This window comes from Aythya fuligula, chromosome 23 (assembly GCF_009819795.1).
Source record: "Aythya fuligula isolate bAytFul2 chromosome 23, bAytFul2.pri, whole genome shotgun sequence".
Taxonomy (NCBI): domain Eukaryota; kingdom Metazoa; phylum Chordata; class Aves; order Anseriformes; family Anatidae; genus Aythya; species Aythya fuligula.
The window spans coordinates 5,375,400-5,393,666 of NC_045581.1; the positions used below are offsets into that span (position 1 = coordinate 5,375,400).

General features: G+C 44.2%; 1 protein-coding gene across 1 annotated transcript in view; it reads left to right on the forward strand.

The window, feature by feature from the left end:
* The window catches only part of KIAA0319L (KIAA0319 like), a 32,267-nt gene that overhangs the window by 2,195 nt on the left and 11,805 nt on the right, over positions 1 to 18,267 (forward strand). Inside the window, exons 3-12 of the mRNA XM_032202155.1 lie at positions 4,041 to 4,735; positions 9,419 to 9,710; positions 11,805 to 11,906; positions 12,768 to 12,865; positions 14,037 to 14,124; positions 15,372 to 15,464; positions 16,060 to 16,192; positions 16,431 to 16,659; positions 17,453 to 17,576; positions 17,872 to 18,004. Of these exons, the coding sequence (XP_032058046.1) occupies positions 4,041 to 4,735; positions 9,419 to 9,710; positions 11,805 to 11,906; positions 12,768 to 12,865; positions 14,037 to 14,124; positions 15,372 to 15,464; positions 16,060 to 16,192; positions 16,431 to 16,659; positions 17,453 to 17,576; positions 17,872 to 18,004 (1,987 nt within the window). The remainder of the gene's footprint in view (positions 1 to 4,040; positions 4,736 to 9,418; positions 9,711 to 11,804; positions 11,907 to 12,767; positions 12,866 to 14,036; positions 14,125 to 15,371; positions 15,465 to 16,059; positions 16,193 to 16,430; positions 16,660 to 17,452; positions 17,577 to 17,871; positions 18,005 to 18,267) is intronic.

Genomic DNA, 18,267 nt, shown 5'->3' on the forward strand with positions numbered 1-18,267 from the left:
TGTCTATTGTTTCACTGGGCATTCCTTGACACCTACCAATAGGTTTGATTGACCTAACGAGCTGTGAGATCTTAATCTGCTAATTTAGAACCTGGAAAAACATAGTTGTATTCCTGTTCCTAGTAAAGTGTTCTCAGCACTTTGTGTTTCTTTGCTGTGTCACACGGATTGTGTTTCCTTGTAGACCGGACTTCATACTTAACGTTTCCTGTCTCTAGCGATATCCTAGGAGCTAGAGCTCTGAATCATATGTTGATCTTGCCTGGTGTTCTGGCCGGTGCTGTGGCTTTGAGTGTTTACCTGCTTGGGAGAGTTTAAAAAACCATGAAAACTGATGCTTGTATGAAAACAGAAGTGATTATGGATAGAGCATTTCTGTTCTTTTGGCTTTGTGTGTGTCACTTCAGCGGCAGATTTGGTAAACTGAAGAGGAATCGTGTTTGCTTGGAAACTTCTGTGATCGCGTGGCGTTACCTAAGAGGAATTACGTTGACATACTTGGCTACATGTGACAGATTTAAAAAAAAAAAAAAAAGTCTGTGCAGTTGAGTCTTTAATCATTAATCTGGTATCGTTAGGGATTAACTGCCCGAGTAAGTCTGTGAACCTGAGCTTATTAATAGAAACTGTTCCTACCCATTTCATTCTCCTGCTGCTCAGCTGTGAGCTGCACCACAGGGACAGGAACTCCATGGATTGAGGACCGTGTTTTTTTAATGATCCTAGAGAAGAAAATGACAGAAATTGTGTCTGGCACAAAGAACTGGAAGGGGCTGAACAGACAGCTTCTGTCTTAATAAACTGAAGTTGCTAACTCTGCCTGTGCTCACAGCTGCCTCCTGTTTGGTACAGACTCACGTCCATTTAGAGCAGGCACTGCAGCCAATTCTGGGGATATCCCCGTTTGTAAGGCTGCAGAGAGCAGCGTGGGGCTCCCATCACTGCTCTTTGGGCCCTTAGGGTGCTGCTGTAGGACTGCAGGGAGGCAGCATTTCGTGAAGAGGCTGCGTGAATTTTCCTGGCAGACCAGAGATGAAATGCAAATGTGGCTTGAGGAGCTCTGCTTTCTGCCATCGTGCTTCAGTAAAGTTGTGTGAATCTGCGCTGCTTGCCAAACGCCGTAGGAATTGCACAGCTGAAAATCAGCATGGCTCTGTGAGAAATGCACATCCAGAATGCTGTCACAGCGTATTGCAGGTTGCCTCTTCACTTCTGGTGTTTCTCGGAGTTAACTGAGCTTTAAGCTGTCTGTGTACAGCGATATGGAAACCGTGTTGGCTAATTTCAGATAAACATGTCCTAGGTGGGCATTAGCAGAGCGCTGGAGATGAAATCTGGCCAAAACATAATTCCAATTCTGCGTCTTGACTTCTCAGTTAAAAGAGAAGCAGAATGCTCTCAGCATGGTGGTGGTTTGTCATCTGGGTTCAGTCATGGCTCTGGCATACCTAGGAGATGTTCGTGGGGATTCAGGTTTTAAATTTTAAATGAATAAATACAATTCTTGTGTATGTGGCAGCTCCTCACATGGAGTATCTGGGATCCATTCTCTTAAATGTGCCATGTTCTGTTTGTGCTTAGTTCCGGGCTGACGCTGGAAAGCCCCTGATGAGCTTCATGGGGTTCTGTATTTAGTTAATTTGTGTGGTGTGTGTGAGCCAGAGCTCATACTTGAGGTGGAGGAGCAGGGCTTTTAGGGATGTGGCAAGCATCACATTTCCCTTTTGCACAGGATATATTAGGGACAGTGCTTCACCTTTAACAGGCAGTGATTTTTTTTTTTTTTTTCTAGACCAGCTTGAGTCTTTACAGGTAAGATCCTCTCGAAATTCACAGCACGAGCATCTTCCTTCCATTTGCTACTTCTTTCTCCAAGTCCAGCGTGCATGTGGCGCATATCCACGTGTGCCTTCTGTGTGTACAGCCCCCTCCTTGGACTCTGCCCTCATTCCAGGCCCGTCAGGCTGGTGCCAGGTGCTCGGCCCTGCCTGTGCACGCAGCCTCGTGGCAGGGTGGCTGTCAGTCTGAGCACCTCGCAGCGGAACGAGGTCAGATGCCTGCCCCAGGCAGGCTGCCGTCTGTTTCCCCTCGAAGGATGATGAGGAGTGACAAGGATGGCGCTGATCTGAAAGGTGCTGTTGTCAACGTCTCTTTCTGTTGAACATATGCAATCTCTCACTTACGCGTTGCAGTTGGACGTTTCTCAAGAGAAGAGCTTCCCCTCCTTCCTTGCAGCTCTGGGTTCAGACACCTGCAGAGAGCTCTGGTCCCCCGTGGCTTGGGCACAGATCTCGAGCGCCTTCTGTTGCAGCTGATGCCAGCTTTCTGGAGCCTCGTCTTTGCTGAGCTGGCCTCACAAATCAGCTATAAATAACGCTTCTGCTTTTTCCTTTCTGATGTCTCAAAAAGAAACTTTCCATGTGGTGCAAGTTCCCATTTTGGGTTAAGATTCTCAGTGTTGCAAGAGATTGCACAAGGGAGGAGTGTGGATATGGCTGGCACCCGTTACTTTAAACAATTGTCTGCTCCCTTCTGGGTGAGAAGGTCACTGATACTATGGACATTAATGACCAGTAGTAGAAGAGCTCTTATACCTACTGTGGTGTTTGGGTAACTGAATTACAATGAAACGCATCTTCCATCATCCCTGCTTGCTTTCTGTGCCCATTGAGGTTATGCAGGAGATGCTGGGGGTTAGTGCAGGAGGAGGGAGAAAGTCACGGTGCATTTGTATCACTGCCTTTGGGTATTAGCTGTGATTTTAGGGGCAGAGTTCAGTGCCACATCATTGGTATGAGGTAAGTGTCTGTGGCAGGGATTTAAAGTCCTTAAATCAAACGTAACCTAAAATGTCCAGGGTGGAAGACTCTTGCCTGTGTCGCTGTATGCTCAGAGTTTTCCAAGTCTGGTGTTCCAGGAGGTCGATCACTGCTTGTCAGCTCCAGATTTGATCAGAAAAGTATCTCCTTGCTCCACTTCTGTCTGTGCAGTGTCTGGCACTTGGAAAGCTTCCCGCAACCTGAGCCTGCCCTGGTCAGCAGGGGGTCACAGTAGTGTTGGCAGGGGAACCTTGCATGATAAAGCCTGATAAAACACTGCAGCCATCACCAAATTACTTCTGTTTGATGGATAACAACATGGAGATTTGCATGGCTTTTCTCCTGGGCCTCAACATATTCTATTTTCATGTGTTTGTGACTTGGAAGTGCCAGGAGAAGTGGGATGAGAATTCTTTTCAGTGGAGACAGACAGATGGATCAGCAGCCTGACTTACATGCCCCTTAGTTTTAGTCCTACTGTAGTGAACGTGAGTATAATTCAACATAAACTCTGTATTCATTCAGAGTTACAAACAGAATAATGTATTACTGAACTCTGCTTTAAATGCTGTCAAGAAATGTCTATCAGGGTATTGTAATTTAAATCCAGGCTTCTTGTTTATAACAGAAAAAGGTTTTTCCCATTTGTGTTGTGTTCAAGAGCTCCCTTCCTGACAGGGAGCCAGATCTGGAGCACAGTGTCCAGCTGCACAACTCAGAGTCCAGTGACATAGTTTGTAAAGTAATCTTCTAGTGACCTATTATCCCTTGGATGCTGAACACAGCACAGTGTAGCAGTCCCAGAGGTCATTAGTCTATTTTTAGGGAGCCCTTAATCTGTAGAGCTCTGAATTTTGGAAGCCTTTAATCCATTGATCCCTGCAAGCACTCCAGTTTTTCATGCTAAAAAGAAAAATCCGTATGCAAAGCAGTTGCTGCTTTACCCCTGATCTGAGGTCTGGAGTAATTTGACTCTGAAATGACGTCAAATGGCTTGTGGTTTGTTTGACAGAAGACTTGCAGATAGCAGATTAATGTCTAAAACCTGATGCAAAGACACTTAAGGCCAGGGCTGGATTCCAGGAAGCCCTTGTCGAGCTGCTCTGTACCCTGTCTCCCACATTACTTCAGTACTCTGAATTCATCTTGGCAATAGCAATGAGGTTTTATTGTCCACTGCTTTGAAAAACTGAGAATTGTTTTTTGTCTTCCCTTTCCCAGATGCAAACTGGACCAGATCTAAGTGTGAACCAGGGACGATCCTGCTCGGTGGACATTTGAGATCGTGGGAGGATCATCACTTAGAGCTTCTGGAAGGATTTCACACTGTACAGTCCTGTCAGACTGCTTGCTGCCAGCGCCCCACCTGTGATGCCTTTTGGTTCTTGGAAAATATGTGCATCCAGGTGAACTGCACTCTGCCTGCCATGTGTCAGGCGAACAGGACTGGCTCTCCTGATTCCATTTTGGTGTTTTTAAAGAAATCCAAAAGCACAGAGCACTTAAAGCTTCAGACAGGAAGCGAGGCAAAGACCTGGCTTCGCAGGTGGTTGGACTGGGGCATCCCTGTCCAAGGGAAAAAAAGACTGCGGAGGTCCTTCCAGAAATGGAGCCTGGCAAATAACAGGGAGGAACTCCTGCAAGGGGATGCAGCAGCAAGCCCCAGTGGTGAGGCTGCAGCCAGAGCATCACCCAGCAGATCTAGAAACAGCCGAAGTGAAACGGAGCGCTTGAAGGATCAAGTGCTGAGGTACTTAGTGGAGGACAGGCCTGGTCCTGAAACCCATCCGAATCAAAAGAAAGACTCACTGAAACATGGGCAGGATCCAGACGATGAGAAAACCAAAAGCCCGTTCCCTCCTAAAAGCAATGTTGTGAACGGATCGAGTGATGCAGACAGTGTTGGCTTGCCGCAGGTAAGGGGGAGTTCTGGGATGGCCGTCACCCTCCAGCTCTTGCTCTGTGCAGACTTGGACTGGAAAATTTTTAGGTGATAGGATAACTTTCTGGAGGTCTGTTCTCAACCTTCTGGCCTTCTGTCAACAGAGCAAGGGCAGGTGGGTTTTGTTTTGTCAGGGATAGGTTTATTTTCCCCCTTCCTATGTGGGATAAACTGTCTTTGAGAAGACGAGGAGAGATGGAAGTCCTGATAGGGCTTATTTATCCATTGTGTAATCTCAGAGCGTACACAAGAGATGAGGTGCAAAGGTGAGATGTGATAGGATGCCCATGGGAAGCGCTTGTGAGTTGAAGACTTACCTATAAAAGTACCTCTTTAGATCCACAGAAGTCATAAACTGTTTTCTTGGGTAAACTGTTTTCTTTCGAGTGCTGGATTGAGGCAGTTAAGTACGTTATTTATAGACATGCGTTGGGTTTCCCGTGTCAGCCTGCTTGCTTGAGTTGGCGTCTTATTTTTTCCTTCTGTTTTTGAAGACAGTTTCAGTTTCTCAAATCCACAAAAGCTTACATTGGCACTGGTTGAATGAAGCCAGTTTAGTGCCTATTCCAAGCATATACGATGTTAATCTAGTAAATCCAGATGTTACTCTCAAGAGGAAGCACGTTTTAATAGTTAAAAGATATTTGTATGCTCAAATCTGCAAATTGTTTTTTGAACATCATACAGAAAAAGCCCAGACCGATGATGGTGAAACAGGAAGAATCCTGCTCCATGAAACTGTTTGTAAATCCTTGAAACCTGCTGCCTTTTCCTGTTGTTACACTCTTGTTCTGCACACTTGACAGAATTTATTTCTCTCCCTTGTATGCAAATCTTGGTTCCAGGTACGGCTGTGACTGGTGTGAGCCACCACCCTGCAGAGCAGGATGTGGAGAGCAGCCAAAGGACACCGCTGAGAGCTCCAGGGCAGCCCGGGTGGCATGTGAAATCATGCACTAATACTTTACAAATGTTTGATTTTCCAGAACCTCGCAGCGTTTGGGGCTGCCATAACATCTCGGCTTTCTCTCTCCCCTGCAGTACTGCAGCATTTCTACCCTGCCTGTTCTTTCTTCCTCCTAATATTTGCGATTTCCTCGGTGACCCCATTCTCTCACATACGTAATGCCTGGTGAGGCTTCTTGACAGTCAGCCTGAAGTGTTTTCTTTTGCTCTTGGGTAATAGTTGCTGTCTCCCTACTTGTTCAAGTTTGTTCATGTTATTGCAGTTTGCCTTCTCAGTAAGCTGGCTGCAAACATTACATTTCATGCATTAATCAGCTGCTGAATAGTTCCAAGTATCCAAGGTTTCCCATCCTTAGGAAGTGCTCTCCTTTGTCATCATGGTGCACCTCTGGATGTGTGCAGGGGGAGGGGGTTTTCTTACAGTCTCAATAAAAACTTCTTCCTGAAAAGTATTGACTGTGGTGAAATCAGTGGCAATCACACTTCTGAGGCTTAGGATTGAGTTCTCAAGGAGGAGAAAGAATTAAAAAATAAAAATCCACCTTACCAGGAGTATCGAGTTGAAGCTAATCCTACCCAGCCCTGGGCTAATTCCTCGATTATCGAACCATCCAACTTTCACAGGTGAAATGTAAGTCAAGTTATGCAGCTGTCCTTGCATTTCTGGTGTGAGAGCAGTTTAATTTAGGCCAAGGATGTAACATTTGAGGTTGTGTACTTGGGACCTGGCCAGCCTGTGCAGGAGGGAGATGCTAAAGCAGGGAGTCCTCCTACTTGGGTTGGTTATAGGCCAAAATAAGTGAAGTTACAGTTACACGCATACTAAAATCAATAAAATTCCATCTGGGATAGATTTGGTCAAGCACTACACTGCTTCAGCAGGTGGATGCAGGGTATTTAATACTGTTTGTAACAAAGGTTTGGCAGGTAGGCTGGAAGGTGAGGAGAATGCTGGATCATTACTGCATGCCAGAGCATCAGACATTTGAAGTAGGAGAGGACAGGTGAGGTCAAAGTGGCTCAACTCCTCTCTAAAAGGCAAGAAAGAAAGCAATGTGCATGTTTTCCCCCTCTGTTACAAAGATTGAATGCATGGCAAGTAAATCTTTTCCTTTTCTCCTAGAGACACAGGGAAAACTCGAGTGACTTTTTTAGCACAACGTTGCCTCACTGAGTTTTAATTTTCCTATTGGAGTTATGAGGGCTCCGTAGCCACCTGCAATGCCACTTGCTAATGTGCAGCAAGCATGAATTTGTGGATTTACTGTATCCATGTTACACTGCTCTGATGTCCCAGGATAAACTGCAGTGCACCCTGCTCATCTCTCCTTCTCTAAGGAAGAGAAATGTGTGCTTTTCCGTTACTGGGTGACATTTGCCAAGCACTGAAGTCTTCTGCCCTGTTGCAGAAATACTTGCCAATTAAAAAACCTAGTGAGGAATATAATAAAACCTAGCAATGCATTTAATGGCCACTCAGGAGAAGCGTGCAAGTGCAGCACTGCTGATGAGAAGGGCTCCTGCAGCACTGCAGCAGTCCTGCAGGCAGGCTGTAGGAAAAGGCTGCAGCCTTTACAGTGGAGTTGTTAGAGCAGAGCCAGTGAGCTCACTGCTGCGTTCACAACTTGGGCTGTTGCTGGTGCTAGCAAGTCTTGTCTACTCTGTGAGGAAGGAGGAAAGGTCTCTCTTCACACCCAGCACTAGTTCTGTGATGCTTTGTGAGGTTACTAAAAATTTTGAGGGTCTCTGCAGATACTACACCTGGTGCAAACAATCAGAGATGCAACCTGAGCTGCAGAGAACCTATTCTGTAAATTCAGACAAGACTCGCCAGGAAAAGACCCATTTTAAATTAATCAGTGGAATAAAATTCCTGAACGTGGGTGTTTCTCTTTCAAGTAACTTAGGTTCAGTGCAGATTCTGATGCACGTAGCCTGCTTTATTTGAAATTTGCAGACCCTCAGAGAGGGGGAGAGGTCACTTGTCCCAGGACAAAGGCGGTTAGGGGTTGGAATAAATGCCTGACACATGTTTTCTCAGGCCAGTATGTCACTTCTCTCTATTTGGTAAGCTAATAAGATAGGACAGCTGGCAAACTTCTCGTCTCCCCCTCATTTATCCCCAAGAATGAAGTCTTCTGTTCTTTGCTTTAAAGAATTCGGGTTTATGGAGTAAAGATAAGGAATGCCTCAGCTTGCAAGCATTAGAGGCATTTGGGACTGCTACATTGCTCCAGGCAAAGCTTATCTAACTCGAGCTGTCCGCAGACATTTGGCGGCCGATTCATCCCGAAGACTTCTGGGAGGAAGAGGATCTCTCTTAACTGTAGAGTATTTTAGGCATTAAAAAGTGAGGCGAGGAAGCATCCAGCTCACTGGAAATATTATTGAGCAAAGTGGAGCTGCAGCTGCTGTGCAGAGCAGGAGGATGCTGGTCTCCCTGCCTTGGTTGGGAGAGCTGTTGTTGCACCAGCGTGGGTTGGTTCTTAGCAAGCAAAAAGTGGTTCCCTGTTGTGGTCTGAAGCCACGGAGACTTTCTGCTTCCGTGCCTTTCCTGAGCAGTCTGTCTCAAGTGTCTTTGAGCTCGTGCCTGGCTGTTCAGCTCTTGTCATGCTGGCATTTCTGACTATTTCACTCTAATACTTGGCAGAAATGTGTCAGCATCTCCAGTTGCTAAAGCTGGGGGTTGCTGTAGGATGGTGCTGGCTGGGACACCTACCAGTCCCAGGGCTGCTGCATCAGACTTTGCTGCATCTCTGTTCCAAACAACCTGCTGTTCCAGGACGTGCAGGATGGCTTTGCTTTTACAACTGGCATTTAATGGTTAGAAGCCCAGCCCAACGGTAACAGATTGTTTCCCACCGTGGTCTAAAACATTTTTACAGTCCCCGTTTCCTGGACTGGATGCCAGTAGCATGGCACAGTGTGCAAACTTGAGAATTTTTCCTTCAATATGAGCTTTTAATCAGTTCCTGTGGTGGGCAATCCAGTTCCAAAACGCTTCCCAAGTCAAAAATGGGAAGTTGTTTCATTTTAAATATTTAGCAGATGTTCCCAGAATAGATTAGCTCAAGAAAACATGCTACACACATGCACTTTAAGGTAAAAGGTAAATTGTTGAGAGTACTGCCTGGCAGACTAAGAAATGGGATAGGGCTAGGTACCGCAGAAGGAATTTTGTGATCAAGGAAAGGAAATTGTTCCTGCCACTTTGATTATTTTCAATAAAGTGGTTCATCCTCTATGGATGTGAGCAACTTTTCTGCCCGTAAGCTCAGCTCCCTGCCCCAAAAGCATCTCCTCTGGCATGCACTGAGGGAGTTGTTTGTGTCAGGTCACTTTGCTTTGAAGAATGGCTCTGAAATAAACTTCATCTTGCTGAAAAGAATTGGTTATTAAATAAAAATGCCACTGCAGTCCTCCTCCTTCCTGCTTGCCAACTACACATTTTTAGAAAAAGGAGTACGTGGCCTAGGTAACATTTTAGAAGTGGAAGCAGTGAAACTTCCCTCTTAGGGGGAAAACAAACCAGGGCATTTCCAGCTTTCTGCAGACTGAAGAAGTGCAACTTCTGGTGGAGTCCAGTGTACAGCGTGACCCAAAGGAGTTTGGGTCCAGTGTGAAACAAACACAGTCAAACAAAACCGACAGTCAGAGCTCAATCAAACTAACACTGCTCTTTTCTTTCCAGACCCACACAGGAACACCCGCACCAGAGCTGTCAGTGTTGACTACTTTCTCCAGTCCCGTAGCACTGAGCTTGACAGCCACTGGAAAGACCGAGAAGCCTGAGCAGCCAGATGATGCTTTCATCCATCCCCACTCCTCAGATACGCTGCCCACCATCAGCCCTGTGCAGGGGAAAAGCACAACGAAGCTGCAGACTGCTACTTCTGTGCCAAGCGATGTTCCCACAAACACGAGTGCTTCTACGGTCCAGACCAACACTGCTGCATCACCCAGTACTACTGCCACTACCCCAGGTGAAAACATGCAGTGCTGCTGCAGAGGTCGTCTGGTTAGGTTTCGTTAAGCCATCACAGCACTGAAAAACACAAATTAGTTTCAAAAATGATGCTTGAAAGAGTGCTGAGCTGTGTGTCAGCACTTGGGGTGCTTGGTCCCTGTTAACTAACGAGGTCCTGGAATGGGACTTCGGCATCACAAATCTGCACGTGACCCTTGGGTCTGTTTCCAAGAACAGCTTGGAAGTAACTGATATCTTCGTTCCCAAAGTGCAAGTTGAGATGGGGTGCAAGGCACAGCCATGTGAAGCATTCTTTCAGCAGTCACGACACGTTGCTCTCTCTCGAGTTCAGTGATAGAGATGGGGTGTATCTGATTCTCTTCTCTTCCATCCCTGACACGTCAATGCACAGTTCAGCCACAGAGCAGCGTACTTGGCCGTTAGCCCACATGTTGCTTTGCAGCAAAATGACATTTGTGTTCACACTGGTATTTCTTAAAGCAAACATTTGAGAATGTATAAAAACAAAAATGCACTTTTGGACAGTTCTGTTAACCCGCCGAGGCCATTAGCTCATCCTATAAGGATGCGTGCTTACATCGAATGATGTTTACTGGTCGTGTGATAGCTCAGAATTCAGTTAATCCAGTTTGCTGAATTTCTTTTGAATTTAGGGTTTCTTTTCCCTTACAAGGGAACGAATGGAAAGTATAAAGGAAATGTTGCATCCAAAGACGTTTTTGGCAGGAAGCTGATTGGATGCCTGTGCTAGCAAGTTAGTATTCTTTTTAAGGACTTACCCCAGCTAAAACTGGGAAACTTATTTTAAACAGCTTCAGTGGCTTGCGTTGGAAATGTAATGTAGCCAGGGCCTCCTTGTTTTGCTAAATAATGCAGAGAAGATGATGTGAAGGGTATTTTTTTCTAAGAGGAGTTTTGGGGTTTTGTCTGTTTGTTTGTTTTGTTTTGTTTTCTACTGAGGTCACATTTCTTTTTGCCTTGGAATTCTTTGCAGCTGAAAGACTGCTGGAGTTATAAAATCCCAGGAGATGGAGTAATTGAGAAGGGGGGAAAAAGGACCTGAAAAAATTGTTTTCTTTTAGTTAACTGGTTAATTCCAATAGCTATTAAATGGAAAAAAGGCTAAATGTTTACTGACATTTTCCCTGTCTATCTTTACTTGGATTTTTGATGCATATCTCTGAAACATTGTCTTTGATGGGGTCAGACTAGGAAATAGCAAACTTGTAATTCTTGTTTTCTGTGCATATTCCCAGGCCCAATAATAAAAAAGACAAAAATAAACGGGAAGGGGAGGAGGCTGAGAGGTACTCTTAAGAAATGCAGTGAACTTTCTGATCATTTTAATGCTAACAAGCAGAAAAAAAATCAGCAGCCATAATTTTCTGGTCTTTCCCTAGTAGTCTTTAAAAACAAGCTACCTGTTAATTTATTTGAAATAGGATTGCAGGAAAAGTCTTGAGAAACGCTACAGGCCTTTCCTATTTGGATAAGAAGTAGCTGAAAACAAAATGTAAATAAAAGGAAAAGGTTTGTGTTTTGAGTTCCCACACGCAGTGTGGTAGCTATGCAGATTTTAGAAAATCTCTGAGCCCCCAGGCAGTCTTTCAACTAAGAAATGCCTTGGATTCTTCGTATATTTGTAAAGAACTGAAATTGCAGTTTGGTAAATAGCAGTGTTTGTCTTGCTCTGCCATGAGACTGCAGCTGGGTTCTCTGCCAAAAACCTGTCAGCTGAAACCCTTCCCGTCCTGCTGGACCTGGCTGAATAGAGGCCCCTGTGCAGGGCCCAGGGGTCACATTTCAGCTCTTTAAAAAAGGAGCAGGAGCTGCACAGTGTCTGTGAAGAGCTGGAGGTGACTGAGTAATTTTGGGTTTGCCTCGTAAGTGTAAAACCCCATTAGTGCTTGTGCTTTAACAATGAGGCTGAAACCTGAAGCAGGAGCTATACTGAGTGATGGGGATGTTTACAAAATACAGCCAGTTGTGGCTGATTTTTATTTCACAGACTGTGAAGCCAGGGTGTGTGTTTTTATGTACGTACCTAATTTTTCTGTTCCTCTTTTAATTCTGTGTTTCTCCCTCTCAGTTGTGAAGGAGCTGGTGGTTTCTGCTGGAGACAGCGTTGAAGTGACCCTGCCAGAGAATGAAGTTCAGCTGAATGCGTTTGTGCTTCCTGAACCACCACCTCGTAAGGCTTCCCTGGGAATTCTGCTAAGGGCTTGTGATGCTGAAATGACAAACAGGCGTTATGTAAAGCATTGAATAAGGGCAGTCTTGAAAACATCTTTTGTCAGAGAAGAGTTTCCTGTAAAATTTTTTCCTCTCGTGCTATTGCCTCTCACAGAAAATAGAAAGAGACTAAAAGCATAGAAAATTCCACAAAATCATTGGGTTAGGTTTGGGAGGCAGCATATTCTCAGTGACACGTGAAGAAGCAGCTCTTCAGCACATATTAGTGATATTTGCTGGTACATGACAACCTCTCTTAGCACATATTCTCTCATTTGGTGGATTTAAATCTGATTCAGTGGGCTCGACAAACTGAAGGATATTTTCCTATGCACTTTCCATATCATCATACAAATTATTCATGGGTATTTGTGAAGTTCATCTTTATAGCTCTGTCCACAATAGCAGTGTGAGACTGTAAAGGGGAGGCGAGCAAGTTACGTGTTGCACAGCAACAGGGGTAGATGAGATGTATTCCTGTTCAAAAACCAGCATTATGTTGTGCCTGCAGGATTTGAGGGCACAATAAGGCTTTTCTCTCTTATCATTCTGGAGCTGTGATTGTTCCAAACCTCTTTAATGCCTTAGAGGCAGAATGATGGGTTTTGGCTCCTGAGTAAATGTGTTTAGAAGCACAGATTGTTTCTTTTCCTGGGTATATTCCCAAAACCTACAGTCCAAACTCCAAGCTGTCTCATTTCTCTGTAGTGCAGCAGAATGAGCCTTGTAAATGTTTAATACCTTTGCTTTTTTTCAGCATGGCAGAAAGGCAGCCTTTTAAAAACTAACTTCTGGATTCTTATTTTTATTTTTTTTTAAGGAACCACTTATTCCTATGAGTGGGAACTGATTACTCATCCGAAAGACTACAGTGGAGAAATGGAAGGGAAGCACTCCCAGACCCTGAAGTTATCTAAGGTAAAGCTTATTTTGCTGCTCAGTATCCTATTGTACGGAATGCCTAATGGAGAAGACGGGGACCCTGGTAGTCAGGAAAGACTTGTTTGTGATTTCAGGATGAATAGGGAATTGCGTGATGGGCAGGCAGCCAACACTTGACTACAAGCTCTTCTAAGTCTCTTATAAAAAAAGAGATTGCTCTGGCATGAGGGAAAGAAAGAAATTGATTTCAGGATCTAAAGGTTGCCTACAAGCAGTGTGTCAAACTGTAAAAATGGCACAATTTAACATTAACAAAGGATTGTGAATATTTCTACTGCTGAAACAATGTAGTGGTCTGTTTAGGTCAGAAACCTTGTACTACCCTCTGAAAAATGATTTGCTGGCTCCATTAGCTTAGAGCGATGGAAGACCTCATACCTGGCTGCTACTTTTAGCTCTAACAGAGTGAAAGGATCGTTAGTTTCTGCACACGGGTTTTCTTTACAAGGGAATGACTTTAATTATTGCATGAATGTACAGTTCTGATTTTATGAGACATTCCTTTAAGTGTCATGGATTCTACTGCACTCATAAAAAAAATCTGCAGGCTTTAATTGTGATACTATGCAGAGAAAAGCCCTTCAAAAGGAGCACGTCTGTTTCTGTCAGGGTTTCAGCCTTCTGGATACCATAATTGTTGTCCAGCACCCAGTCCTTCTCCATCTCATTCAACAGTGAATGATGAAGGGGTGACTGCCTCACTCACATCACCTAGAAGAAAGAGAAAAAATACCTTCCTTCGTAAAGACACACAAGAAGAGAATTTCTTTTCTTACGTGCAGGCTTTTTTTATCTCAAATGCAATCTGCTAGTGTGAATTCCTGTGCCCAGACAACCTGAACTAATCTCTTAGAGCTCTTCTGTTTGCCTGTTGTTGCTAGAAAGTCAAGCTTGACTGACAACCCTGTCACCTGTAGCAAGAAGAAATATTACTCTTTGGTTGCTGCGTAGTCATTGTAAACTAAAATACATGTAATAACACCTGGGCTTGGAAGCCATCCTTTGCCTTGTGTGCCTAGATTGGAGCAGAATTGCCTGTTCCATGCTGCTAATACAGTGCTGTGCCAAAGCTTGCTAACTTGACCTTTCAGTATCTCGAATCAAGGTGCTACCATCTCGAAGGTTAATCGTTGTGTTTACTTTTCAGCTTACTGTTGGTCTGTACGAATTCAAAGTTGTTGTTGATGGCGAAAATGCACACGGAGAAGGTTATGTGAACGTGACAGTGAATCCAAGTGAGTTCAGTGGGGTTGTATCTTTCCTTAACTTCATCTGTCTCTGTTTTGCTTATTTGACTAGACCCTAGTTTAACATCATGAAAATTCATTGTGCAGTGAACTCAGTATATACGTATGTGTGTTAAGTCATTTCCTGAAATGTGAAGCCATGCTAATACACGTAGCTATTTGCTATACAGCACCCAGGCCAAACACTCCATGCAAGAGCTGGAGTACTGATACAAAAGCATGTAAATGCCTCATGCTGGAAGACCACTGCAGCAACAGAAACTAGCTGTAACCGGGTAAAAAGCTTATAGCAGCAGGAGCAGAAAATGAAAGGAAGCCAGAGCTTTGAAGCTCTTTTGGAGGTTCTTTTTTTCCCTGTCCAGTAAAGAATATCATTCCCAACCACAGGCAGGTTGAGTCAAATCTCATTCCTCACTATTTTTAAAAGCATAGTTTGCAGATGAGCTGGTATAAATACAGTAGCTTATGCGTTCACTAGCTCTTACTTTTTAGATGGGCTGCGTAAAGAGGGAACCACATGTTCCGTATCTCCTTTTATGCAAAAGAACTTTATTTTGCACACTTCAGCAAGACTTCTTCCAGAACTTTTGTGGGCAAGGAATTGCTCTTGCACTCCCTAAATGAGCAAGTGTGTGTGGCTGCTCTTTGGATGCTGTTGCTGATCATTTCCTTATAAGCAGTGAATCTGCAGCTGGCAGCATGCATCAAAATCATTCATTTTTCAGAGCAGCAGCCAAACTTTGGCAAGAAGCTGTAGGTACTGCTCTGTTAGAATAGTCTGTGCTTGAATGCTTGTCTCGGAACAGGAGGACAGATGCACTGCGGCCCTTTCCAGAGTACTAGCCTGGTAGCAGTTCACCTTCCTTTTTAAAAACCCTTCTGCTAGCACTGTTTCCCTTCACTGGTTCATAACTTGCTGGCAGCAAGAATCGTTATGTTGGTGATTATGCAGTTCTCCGCAGTCAGTCTGATCAGTGGCTGTCTCGAAGCTGCATATAGCACATCAACTGCACACTTGGACTCCCTTCCTGGACTTGCTGAGCTGTCACTTAAATGACTGCAGGGACTGAAGGGGTAGATAGAGCTGGGAAGGGAGAAGGTGATGTGCAACATGTATTCTGCTGCCACTCCTAGTGCCCAAAGGCAAAGCAGTTTTGTAGAGTTCCTTAGTCAGGGTTTTTTATCGTGGTCTGCCTGTAGATGTCATTGTAACAGCTTGGTTGTTGTTGTTGCAGAGCCTCGGGTGAATCGGCCTCCAGTTGCCATTGTCTCTCCACAGTTCCAGGAAATTTCACTGCCAACCATTTCAACTGTTATTGATGGCAGCCGTGAGTACCTGCTGTTTTAAATGCCTTAGTCTAGCAAGCCTGGTTTCTTTGTGTGTGGTTCTAGGCTGGCCCTTTGGGTAAAGTTTAGTGAAAAGAATCAGCTTCTCCTGCCAGGAGAGGGGAATGCACACACCAGCACTGCTCCGTGTTTCCTCTTGAAGGGACTCTGAGTGAATCTCTTAGAAAAGGAAAGCTCTAGAGATTACTGCTTAGAATTGAATTTAAAACAAACAAACAAACCTTCTTGTGTTAAGCTTCAAACGTATTGGTTAGCTATCACACGTTCAGGAATTTCTTTAAATATATTCAGGTTTTCTTGTCCATCACTGGTACTATTTTGTTAGTGGTTTTTGTTTACTTCTTCCCCCAACACACACACAAACCTGGGATTAAGAATGTTCAAGTGTACCTGTGAAACAGGGCAGAGGAGAATATACTGTTTGGGTATCTGAGTGTAAGAGAGACCATGGGGATTGTACCAGAACTGCCTTTGTCCGCTAAGCCCATCACCAAAGCTGGGAACTGAACATCTGGATTTTGTGAAGCATTATTTTCCAACTCTTTATATGTCCATTTTCTTTCCTAATTGAAACAGAAAGCACTGATGATGATAAAATTGTCAGTTACCACTGGGAAGAACTGAAGGGTCCTTTGCGGGAGGAAAAGGTTTCTAGCGATACTGCCATACTGACACTGACAAACCTGGTACCTGGGAATTACACGTTCAGGTAGGTTTTACCTGGACCTGTTGGCCAGCTCTCATCCCTTAAGAATAAAAGAACAAAATGTACAAGATCCCTGAAGTGTTAACCTGGTTTCCAAAAAAAATAAAAGAAGACTATCCTGTCCTTAAGTGTCTTAAGTTTCTATCTCTTTTGCATTTCATTAAATTCCAGCCAGTGTTTTGTGTTCTGTTCTGATAATTATGACTCTTCACTGCTTTCATGATTTATTTTTTCTCCTCAGTCTAACAGTAGTGGACTCAGATGGTGCCAGCAACTCTACCACTGCCAATCTGACTGTGAACAAAGCAGTGGATTATCCTCCGGTGGCAAATGCAGGCCCAAACCAAGTGATCACCCTGCCTCAGAATTCCATCACCCTCTATGGGAACCAGAGCACCGATGATCACAGCATTGTCAGCTACGAGTGGCTGCTCAGCCCTAACAGCAAAGGGAAGGTGATGGAGATGCAGGTCAGTGCAGGTTTCCTGTGCTCATCCTGGATTACTCATTGGCTGTTTTTTTTTTAATAACCAACCCATTTTAAGTGGCTGTTATCAAATATTTCTTAGAATCCTACAGAGCACGCACATGATGGTTAAATAAACACTTAAAACCACGTGAAGATGGTATTGGCTGATGGCTGAGCCAGTACCAGCACCAGTCTAGTCACGTGTTTTTGACGGCATCCTATTTCCTTTCTTGAGCAATGCAGTTTCAAATACTTCTTGAGAATACCTCATGGCATTTAGACTCACAGAATAACCCTTTGTGCCAAGTCATGGGCAAACACAGTGAAATGAACCTTTTGAATTCAACTTTGGAGTATCAACTTTGCTGATACTAACCAGCCACTCCTCAGTCCCAAACAGTACAAAGCAGGAACTTGTTTCCATATCATCATTTTGATCATTATGAAGGTCACATTTATGGAATAAGGAAGTCCACTAATTAGGTTCACAAAATCAGTGGTTTGACCAGTGTTCCATAGGGTGTTGCTTGGGTTGCTAACTATTGAATCTCACAGGGTCTGTATACCTGTGTGGCATTACTGTTATTTTGTTCCACAAGAGTGTCCTTGATGCTGTGCATAAATTTGTATGTGAGTGTCACACATGCTTAAGTGGCCCAGACTTCTGGTCCCACAGCAGGGGTTAATAATAAGCCCCTAGAATCTGCTGATAATGGTTGTTTTAAAAACATTCTTCAGATCTGTAATGATTGGTGTAAGGAATCTTCTCAGTACATTACTGTGTTTTCTCACAGGGGGTGAGGACACCGGTCTTACAGCTCTCTGCAATGCAAGAAGGTGATTACACTTACCAGCTAATAGTGACTGATTCTGCTGGGCACCAGTCCACTGCAGAGGTCACTGTGATAGTCCAGCCAGGTAAGCTGCCCTTCGCTGTTTTTGCCACTTCAATTCCAGCGTTTAGAGGTGAGCATCATTCTGTCAGCGTATTCTAGATCTTGTATCTTTGTGTTTCTTTCAGAAGAGCTTCTGTAATAATGTCAATAGAACTGATCTGAACTCCTAACTGCTTTTTAACTCATTTTTTTCTGAGTATTCTGAGAAATAATGGACAAAAAGTATACTAGGGATCTTGGAGAAGCTTCTTAATGCTGGGGGAGTAAGCTCCACCTTTTTGGCGTATGTGTAAAAAGGTATTGCAATCCTTTTTCAGAGAACAATAAGCCTCCAAAGGCGGATGCTGGTCCAGATAAAGAATTAACTCTGCCTGTGGACAGCACCACTCTAGATGGCAGCAAGAGCTCAGATGACCAGAAAATAGTCTCCTTTCTTTGGGAAAAAACACGGTGTGTATCATCTTCCAGACCGTTCTTCTGCAAGTATCTGGGTCTTTAATTTCAAACAAGACACACCACACGTACCCCTCTTTTGTTAAATCCTGGTCTCATCGGGCTGACAAGCTTCACCACTGACTTGAATGAGACAAGGATTTATGTTTAACTGGAGAGAGGTGGAGTTTTTTCTCAAGCATTAGGCCTGATTCCCATTCTCAGTGTGGTTGTGACGTGTAAAGGAGACCGGCTGTGTTTGAATTGCAGTGGTGTAATGT